Source organism: Neophocaena asiaeorientalis, unplaced genomic scaffold, assembly GCF_003031525.2.
Source record: "Neophocaena asiaeorientalis asiaeorientalis breed wild unplaced genomic scaffold, Neophocaena_asiaeorientalis_V1.1 scaffold922, whole genome shotgun sequence".
Lineage (NCBI taxonomy): Eukaryota > Metazoa > Chordata > Mammalia > Artiodactyla > Phocoenidae > Neophocaena > Neophocaena asiaeorientalis.
The window spans coordinates 101,569-111,860 of NW_020171828.1; the positions used below are offsets into that span (position 1 = coordinate 101,569).

General features: G+C 43.8%; 1 protein-coding gene across 1 annotated transcript in view; it reads left to right on the forward strand.

Annotated features, from left to right (window-relative positions):
* The window catches only part of FAM170A (family with sequence similarity 170 member A), a 48,830-nt gene extending 45,914 nt beyond the window's left edge, over nt 1-2,916 (forward strand). The window contains exons 5-8 of the mRNA XM_024740432.1: nt 175-318; nt 1,126-1,852; nt 2,125-2,183; nt 2,788-2,916. Of these exons, the coding sequence (XP_024596200.1) occupies nt 175-318; nt 1,126-1,852; nt 2,125-2,131 (878 nt within the window). The 3' untranslated portion in view covers nt 2,132-2,183; nt 2,788-2,916. The remainder of the gene's footprint in view (nt 1-174; nt 319-1,125; nt 1,853-2,124; nt 2,184-2,787) is intronic.
* The last annotated feature ends 7,376 nt before the right edge of the window (nt 2,917-10,292 follow it).

Consider the following 10,292-nt stretch of genomic DNA (forward strand, 5'->3'; position numbering starts at 1 on the left):
CCAACAAGACACTGACAGAATAAGTATTGATTTGAATTAAATACTGGAGTATCCACCGGGGACCACACTCTCAACTGTGTGTATTTGCTGCACCTGACACGTGTCAGACGCTCAGTAAATATCTGTGGACAGAGGACTGATGAACCCACCCTGAGCCTTTCATTCCTCCCTCAGGAATCTCGAAGTCACAAGAGGATGCCCCTCAGCTTGGATCCACTGTGGTGGCGGCCCAAGGCTGCAGCCCAGGGTCAGGGGAGGTCTCCTCTGCCTCTGAATTCTTCTCCTATGCTTCTTCTCCGCGCAAGGTCATCTGCAGTGGTAAGGGCGCGGGGCTCCTCAGGTGAGGGGGTGCTTGGCTGTGAGGCAGGAGGCACACAGATCCCAGGGAGGCTGAGAGGAAACCCAGGGTCATCAGAGGTGATGAGGGCTCTGTGGAGGAGCCTGGGCAGGATGGCTGAGCTGTTATGAGGGCAGGGATCCCAGCTGAGTCTGGGGGGGCGTGTGAATCCTGGTACCACCGTGGTGGGGAAGTCAAGGAGCAGGGGCCGGAAGGGTCTGGGCTTGAGGTGGAGGGCAGAGGGACCGGATTAAGCATCTTCAGGGGGAAATGTAGGGTTTGTCTTTGCCCTTGCTTCCAGAGAAGGACAGAGTTCTTCATCATAGACCTCCAGCCTGAGAGCAGGACCATCCAGCTGAGGTCCACACAGCTCACACATACATCCGCCCTCCAGGCACAGCCCTTCTCAGTGCACACAGAAACCCCAGGCACGTGATCCACAGTGCTCTTCTCCTGCACCACAGCCCCATTCCACAAGTAATGCACCACCGATATTCCCAAACTCGCACTCCTTGTCGTACACGCATCCTTCTGCATCCCTCACATACCACGGCCCTCACCACCATACTCCACACCCTTGTATACAGACACCGCTCCAGTATCCCCCCACGCGCAGATGAAAAGCCCACAGATGACACCAGATACACCACTCCATCCTACGGCCAACAGACACCAAGCTCATGACACAGCTATGTCATGCAAATGTCCCTCCCTCGTCTACCACACCTGCTCCCTCAGCTTCCGGCATGGCCCATGCATGTTATTATGTTTTTAATTTCCTTTTTCAGAAATCCAGAGATTACATCAAGACACTGCCCAGCCTAGAGCACCCCTAGCCCAGGTTCAGGAACAAGGGGAGACCGCTCCCCCATCACAGTACGTCTCCTTCTCATCCTCTTCATCCTGTGAGGGCTCTCTGTATACAGACGAAGAGGAAAGGGGCATGAAAATATTCTACATGCGGGTACAAGTGAACAGGAGTGTAGCTGTCTCCTGGACGATAGAGAAACCCTTGGAGTTGCTAGAAAAGCAGCTGAGGAGAGAAGAAGTGACCCTTCCTGGGCATGTGTGGGTAGGCAATGCCGCCTCTCATGTGTCCACCAGAAACCTGTCTGACAGTGAGCCCACTGGGGAGGAGAATGAGTGTGAGGAAAGGGCAGAGCCAGACAGCCCATCAGGGTCACCTGCAGTCAAGGAGACACTCAGGGCCAAGACACCGGACTGGATGGTGACCATGGAGAAGGGCTTCAGGTGCATGGCCTGCTGCCGGGTCTTCCCCACCTTGGAGATCCTCCAGCAGCACGTGCAGTACAGCGTCCAGGACGGCTTCAGCTGCCATGTCTTTCATCTCGCCATGTCCCAGCTGATGGGCAATGTGGAATCCGAGAGCACCTCTGAGGAGGAGGAAGAGAAGCAAGAAGAAAAGGAGAATGAGGGGCAGCAGCACACGGGGGAAGACCTCTGCCCGAGGAGCCAGTGTCCAGTCTATGTGTTTCATTCTCCGAAGGACAGGAAGTGAGCAGGGGCTGGGGCTGCGGAGGCAGCTGTACCTTCCCCGAGCCAGTCCCGTCTCACCACCCCAGGCTCATGCTTCCATAAGGGAGAGTTGGGGGCTTTAGCACCTCAGGGGACAACTGAATGGGAGATAACCGGCTCCCGTGCTTCTGGCCCAGTCATTTAATAATAAAGTCATGACTGTAAGTGGGAATTTATCCTGAGCTTTTCAGCTCCCACAGGAAATTCTCTTTAGCTAAGAAGTGTTTTTCTCTCTTTTGATTTCCACACAGCAACTGAGATTCATGGGACAGAAGATCCTGGAAGACGGTGTGGCCATCTCTTGGAAGAGGTAAGGCTGGAGGCTGGCACAGTCTTCTGAGCCTATGTCACGAGGGCCCAGAGGAGTCTAAGGGAAGGGGCCACAGAGATGTGCTGGTTTACCTAATGGCTGTGCAGTTGAGTTGACTTGGGGACACACCCAGCACTTCCAAAGGAATTGACCTCTGTTGACTTAAACAAGAATGTGGAGCGTTTTGACTAGGAGTTTTCTCAGGGCCTGCACGGTGGACCTCAACTCTAAGAGGACGTACTGCCAGCAGCTCCTTCTCAGCAGAGAGAGCCAGGAGTGGTCTGAAGAGAGGACAGGGGCCCTTGCAGGACCAAAACTTTGAGGTCTGAGAGCCTTTGGCCTGAGCTGAGATCTCACTCTGACCACTGTACCTAGCCTTCTGGGACAAAGGGGAATGTGAAAGAGAGTCACGTGGAAATGAGGTCCCCCGAGATATGGAAATGTTCCAGAACCTTCGTTGTGCGGTAGTTGATCTGGAGCCAAGCTCACTGTGCTGTGTGTGGCTCTGAGCTTTAAGGCAACGCTGGAGGGTAACCCTGACCAGCAGAGCTTATAGTGCTTCTTGTCTCTTCCTGTTCTACCTCATTTGTTTTCTCCCTTCCAGGGAGAAGAAAGGACCCTCAGGATAGTAGCAGACAGAATGCCGTGGTCTGAAGGAGGATGAAGGGACCAGCACTCAGTCTAACATTAATATAATGTTATAAACATCATATGCAATAAAGGGCATTTCCCAAACCTTTCCTGGACGTTTTATTTAATTACGTTTTTCTATCTATGCATCTATCAGTCATCTACATCTGTATCTTTCAAGGATTGTGAACAAGCTTTCACATAAGCACTAGAGACGTCCGCCAGCATTTTCCAGAAGGAGGCCTGGAAATTGCTGGAGACTTCTCACACATCGGGAATGGCCACAACCCTTGCCACACAGACTGTGTGCGTGGCCCTCCTGACTTACTTCCACTCTCTCTCTGAATTTCCTGAGGTCTGAGATGGGGGTGCTGGCTGGAGGCGATGATCACATGCAGGCTGAATCTTCTCCAGATTCTGATTCTCTTCCTGGGCATATCGTCCTCAAGCACAGTTTCTATGTCCCTGGCCACACTGATCCCTCTCCTTCAGTCCTTCCCTCCCTCCCTCTCCTGCCTCCCAGTGCAGAGAATACTTTTTACATTTGAGACGAGATTTATTTTTTGTTCACAGAATTCTCACCTGTTCTACTGTGGCCTCCGTTTTTGACATTCCAAAGCTGAGAATTTTCTTTTTTTCTCCCTCATTTCTGCTGAGTCTTTACCTTCCTAATGCAGTGAACTCAGAGTGCCTAGCTGACTGGATGGGGAAAAAAATCCAGGGAGCAAAGAGAAATAATAAAAAATATATCAGTTAATTTTTCATAGTGTTATCCAACTATATATTTTTAACATTTGGGAATAATATTAGGAATATTCTCTTTATAAAAAACTGAATTATTTGGCTTCCCTGGTGGCGCAGTGGTTAAGAATCTGCCTGCAAATGCAGGGGACATGGCTTCGAGCCCTGGTGTGGGAAGATCCCACATGCCACGGAGAAACTAAGCCCGTGCGCCACAACTACTGAGCCCACGTGCCACAACTACTGAAGCCTGTGCGCCTAGAGCCCGTGCTCCGCAACAAGAGAAGCCACTGCAATGAGAAGCCCGTGCACCACAGCTAAGAGTAGACCCCGCTCACCGCAACTAGAGAATGCCCGCTGGCAGCAACAAAGACCCAATGCAGTCCCAAATAAATAAATTAATTTTAAAAAACTGAATTATTTTAAAGGGTACAATGTATAAAAGTACAATAAAAGTCCCCCTTCATAACCCCCAACCCCACTCTCAAGACTACTTCCTTTTGTAGAGATTATTGATCACTAGCTGTCTGATTTCGAGACTTTTGGTCCATGAATTTACATATGTAGGTGCTTTATATGTGATTTATAGCTTTATAGAGATTTTTAATTTATAAATTATATCACACCATATCTATTCTAAAATTAACATTTTGATTGGAGATATTTTAATGTCTTTAATATAGAGATTTAGTATAAATCTTTGCTGTAGGTCTATCCCATTTTTTAGGCAAATGTTATTTATTTCTTCTAGTGACAAATCATAATATAATTATTCCCTTATTGATGGACATTTCGAGAAAGATACTCTTTTTCTCCTGCAATTGTCTTGTGACTTTACTTGTTAACCAGATTGTGTTTCTTCTAAGTATTTTTGATTTATAAATTGTACCATACCATATCTATTCTAAAATTAACCTTTTGATTGGAGATCTTTTAATGTCTTTTATATAGAGATTTAATATTAATATTTTAAATAGTCTCCAGTTTCCCTGTGGATTATTGACATTTTAAACTCTGTACTTCAGTTTTCCCTCAATACCTGTAAGTTTGTCATGGCTATTTCTGTACTTAAAGATGAGTACCTATATGATTGATTTCTTCATTTTTTTCCATCTCTTTCCAAGGTACTGAATTTGATTGTGTCTTATGAATTAGTGAAAAATGCTAGTCCTTGAGTCAGGACATTGGGCCCTTTACCAAGTAACTCAACCTTCCTGGGCTTCAGCTTCTGCATGTGTGATCAAGAGGCTTGGACTAGCTGACTTTTCAAATGCTGTGTTTCTTGGATTCACTCTCACTTACTGATCTGCTACTTAAGAAGAGGGTCTGTTCTCATAAAGTAAGAACGGTCTTCTTTTAATCCTTGGGTTGGGCAGAGTTTAATTGGTCATACTCAGTTTGTTAGTTCTATTTACTTTTACATATGCTTAGCTCTAAATAATTTATATAGCTCTTGTAACTATTTTTAGATCTTATTTTTTTCTTATTTTCTTTTACAGTTTCTAATTTGTTATCACCAGTGTAGAGGAGCCTGATTGGTTTTTAACGTTTATTGATCTTGTATCTGTCTGCCTTGTTGAACCATCTTATTAGTTCCTACTAGTTTATCTGTGGGTTCTTTTGGGTTTCCTAGATAAATGAGCAAATTAAATGTAAATAATGTGTTCTTTGGATAAAGTTTATTTTCTTGCATCTATCTATCTATCTATATATATATACAAGCAATATGTTGAATTGATTTAAATATTTAAATACTTACATACCTGTTATCATAATCTAACATTCTTTATCTTATTTTCTTTCAATCAATATTATGTTTTCAAGATTTATCCACGTCAATCCATATAGATCTAGGTCTTTTATTTTTGACTGTTTGATATTATTTCGTCACATGCGTATAGCATCATTTATTTTCCATTCAAGCATTATTGGACAATTGGATTGTTTCCCTCCCTTCTCTAGAACAATGTTTCCTAGAATCTCCCTGAAGATGTTTGACAGTCGAGAAGGGCCAGGCTGCCCGAAGGATTCCTACTTGCTTTTAGCCACCTTCCAACAGGCCATCTCCAGCCAGCAATTTGAAGCACAGATGAAATGAAAACTCCCCCAAATGTGGAGATCTTAGGAGCTTCCTAGAAGGTGGGAGGTTAATGATAGGCATCCTCCTGGGATCCCAGGGGAGTCTGAGCTGGCCTGAACCTCTTCCTCCTCCTCCATCTCTCAAGAGAAATGTGGAGGAAAGAAGACTTCAAAAACTGTGAGTAGGCAGAGGGAGAGATATTGGGAGCCGAAGCTTTAACTGAGGTCTTCGAGTGGGCTGTGAGGACGCAGAGCCTCTAGAGAGCCAGGCTCTGCCTTCTGAGAACTTCTCCCCTAAGGATGCTCACGATGAAGGTGATACCAGGCATATACAGCCGACTTGGTCCACACTGTCACAGAAAGCCTTATCAGAATCTCTTCTTGTTCATACACTCTTGCGTCTGTTACTTGGTTATTGCCTTTGGTACTCCACTGATGTGAACCACAGTCGCTAGGGGATGGAGGACACTAGTGACCCATCTTGCTCTGTGGCATTAGTCCACAGCTTGAGGGAGGGAGGGAGGAGGCCAAACGAAGCTCAAGAAGGAAAGATGGAGTTTGAAGAGAAGACCTGAGTTAAGGGTGTCTTCTCAAGTCCTGATGAATGAAATGTAGCTCCAGTACCTGAAGTCCTGCTTGTTCTCACGTCTGACCACGGGGCTGGGTGCACTCAGTGAAGGAACCGTATACACTTAGTATTTCATTGCTTGCTCACACTTGCCCTCCTCTGATACACACTGCAAGACTGATCTTCCCCTGAAACAACGTTCCACCTGCTACCATCATCTCATGAACATTTGCTTCCCCTTCCTAGTGTCCCCCTAGAATGTCATTGCAGGAAATTCATAATTTGTTAATCATGCTTCTTACCATATTCTCAGCAACTTCTGATAAATTTTATTCACTTTATTCCATAGTCCTCACACATCAATAATCTTCCTTAACTTCCTAGCTGCAGGTTAACCCATTTGGAATCATTTCTTTTTCTTTCTCTTCTTTGGCAAATCCTTTCTATCTTTTAAGGTCCTTTTCTTGTCTCTCTACCATCCTGCCTTCCTGAACTTGTTTTTCTGTTTAAGTAACCTTTCAATCTCCTTCCCCAATTTCCTCATAAACATTTAGAGTTTATTCCTCACAAGTCAGACAGCGGTTTATGAATGGCCAGGCATAATGGACTCAGAATGAGTTGGTACCCCCAAGGTACCTGTCTTGCTGGGGAACCACAGGTGAAGGGCTGGCTGCTGGACATATGTTTGCATGGAGTCAGGCTGAGTGGCCTCAGGGTGTTTGCTCTGCACTTGTGTGTGTTTCTCCCTAGTTGGTTTCCTTGTCCAACCACCTCTGACCTCCCTCCATCCAGCCCAAGGAATCCTTCTCATCACAGGGGTAGGATGTTTGTCTCATTTTCCATCACATTCTTTCCAAAAGTTTGGTTGTGAGTTGTTCCCATTCCAAAGACCTTTCCTCTTTTAAGAGAAAAGAGAAAATCTTTTCTCTCCTTTTCTCTCACTTCACTTCTGCTCTATTATCTCCTCCATCCAGAATGGCCCACTGACTCAAATGGGTGTAGATCTGAAGATGACAAGAAATGCTAGCAATTCTGAAATAATAATAGAGATATATCAGGAAAACTTGAAAACCTTTATCCCACCACATTAAGAAAAATTGCACTTCCAGCGTATTAAAAGTCTCAGTGTAGAAACACAAATGATATAGAAATTGAATTACACTCAATCTTTTCTTCTTTCCTGATTTATTCTAATCCTCAAAGTTAAGATGATTAACTATTTGTTATGTAAACTTTCAGACATTTTCTACACATACACACTTTTCTTTTTTTCACGTAAGAGTGTGAACTAGGTCACTTTCAACATGCTGTGATTCTGTGATTCACTCTCTCCCACCGAGTCATCCACTGATGAAGTAATCTTTTTCATGGAGAAATATTTCCAGTAGCTAATAGCCAATGTCTGTGGAGTGCTTACTCTGTGTCGGTTTCTTCTAACTATTTTACAGATAATTTGTACAATATACCCATGGACTAGGTACAATTATAACCCCCAAGTGACAGATAAGTGCAGATAAGTACAAATAAATACAGAGGCCAAGTGACTTGACCAAGACACTGGAGCAAATCAAAATCCATGCCTCTGTAATCATTTTGCTCTATTGCCTCTGTCTGGGAGGCTTGATGATTTTGCAACTAAAACCTTAAATATCATGTTACATTTTTATATCTCTGACACAAGCATGGTGTTGTGATGTGGGGTAACTAACCTGACTACTTTTGAAAACCCTTATGCACCTGGATGAAAGTAAGCCAGGGACTGCAAGCTATAGATTTAAGATTTCCTACCAACTTTTAAAAATACCTTCTTGAATGCAATTTATGTAATGTCAAGTCTAGGATGTAGTCCAAATAGTAACGGAAAAATGGAGATATGTAGAAAAATACTTAAAGTTGACAAGTATTGGGAGTGTAGTATTTTTGGGGCCAACGTGTAGACCACAGGAGAACTTGCTGCTTCCATCCCAAAGGGAAGAGCTCTATGTTGCAACTGCCGAGGTCCCTGGGGCAGCAAGTCTGCTCACTGCTTAGTAAAGAAGCCTCCTCAGTTTGATAGAATCATATGGGAGCCTTACATTTGGTTAGCAGTTTTACATTCTTGATGTAATAATATTTTCAGGGTGTGGCAGGGTATCAAGCTATGAAAATACCCTTGGAGAGATTTGCTTATTAAGTTTGGCTTTTTCAATCTCCCCAATACTTCTTTACTAAACACCAGGCGGTTTCCTTCACTTTTCAGAATTGTGTTGTTTTTCCCTTGTCTAATGAACTTTCAAATACTTTTTGATGAGCTATTAAGTTTGGAGAAAAATAAACATCTCAATAAGGAGGATAATAACAATGACAAGTAGAAAAAGCTCTAAAATTGGGAATATACTCCATTATAGCCAATTAATGGGAGCGGAAAGTTCGTGCTCACTGTCCAGGACATATAAATAAAAGTTGAGGATGCTCTGAGGCATCTCTTGGATCTCTATAAGCCTCCATCATTTCTGATGAGTAGGGTTGACAGATAAAATATAGGCTGTTTAGTTCAATATGAATGTCAGAAAAACAATGAGTACATTTTTAAGATAAGTATGCCCCAAATAGTACATAGGATATACTTATACTAAAAATAATGATTTATTATTCACCTGAAGTTCAAGTTTAACTGGGTATCCTGTATTTTTATTTACTAAATCTGACAGCCCTACCGATGATCCACAATGGAGGCAGTTCAGGAACGGTACATGCTGGCTCTCGGACAGTCAGAAATTGCTTCAGCAGATCCAGGTACAGTATGAAATTCTTTTCGGACGTAGCTCAGAAGCCACGGGCAGCCCTTGACTGCAAGTACTTCCTCGGGTTTCCCTGAGGTGGGGTAAACCTTCCTCTTAATGGCCTTTTGGTAAGTCTGGAAGACCATATCCAAGGGGAGCCCCAAAGTCAGTTTCATCCTCACAACCATGTTTCCAATTCCTGGAATTGGCTGCATGTGACTCACAAGAGATGAGGAGGTTTGTGAAAATTGGGAGTGTCATAGCTTTAACACTTTGTAGGTAAAGTTTTGCTGTTCTGAGAGTTTTAACAGGAGCAATGTGAAAGACTCCAGGTCCCCAGGTAGATAGAAATAATCCTGTTATACTTCTGTGTATGTGACAAATCTCTAATAGTTCACAGAGCAAATATATGGTCTTAGAAAGACTGATCCAAGCTTGGATGTTTCTGGTGACAAGGCAAGGTCCTGAGTTTCAAGTTCACATTTTATGGTTGAGGAGACAATAAGGGTGTCAGAAGGGAAATCATGGAGGAGACCTTGGCTTCATCCATTGTTCAGACTTTTATATTTGGTTCTATCTAGATTGTGTTTCAAAGGTGGGGCTTGTTTACAACTATGAACATTCTCTGATGTGCTTTTTGGACCTTCATTCCCAGAGTGAGAGAAGTGCTGAGGCTATAGAAATGCCATGGATATTCAATGGCATTTCCCAGGTACTGTTCCCTTGGTGCTGCTCCTTGAAATGTGCAAAGGGATTATCATCTGTTTTGTGGCCTGTCCTAGCATCGTGAAAGGAAGCTGCTGCACCTGGCTCAGAGGATTTAGGATGTGGTGGGAGAAGACGGGCCACATTTAGGTAACTGGTGTTACTATAGCCAAGGAGAACAAATTATTGGAAGTGGAGGTTTCTGGGATGGGAATGATGTTGCTGTAATTTCACAAATGCTCCAGGACCAGGGAAGACATCCAGAAGAACTGGGCTTTGTTTTAGGTTGCAGGTAAGAGAGGGAGGGATGGACTAGAGATTGACCTCATGCAGCTGGTCAGTGTGTTGTTCTTTCGTTCATTCATTTGTTCATTCATTCATTCATCCAACACGTATTTACTGAGTTACTGTCATGTGTCAGTTACTCTGTTAGGTTTTGAGATATGATAGTGAAGAAAACAAATTCTCAGTCTTTAAGGAGTGTATAGTTCAGTCAGAGAGACTGATAAAGAAATAGGTAATTACAACATAGGAAATAAGTCATTTGATAGAGGAAGTGGGTCTTTGTGGGTGTACACAGGAGGCTAAATTTAACTAAGCCCAGTGGTGGAGGTAGGGAATGGG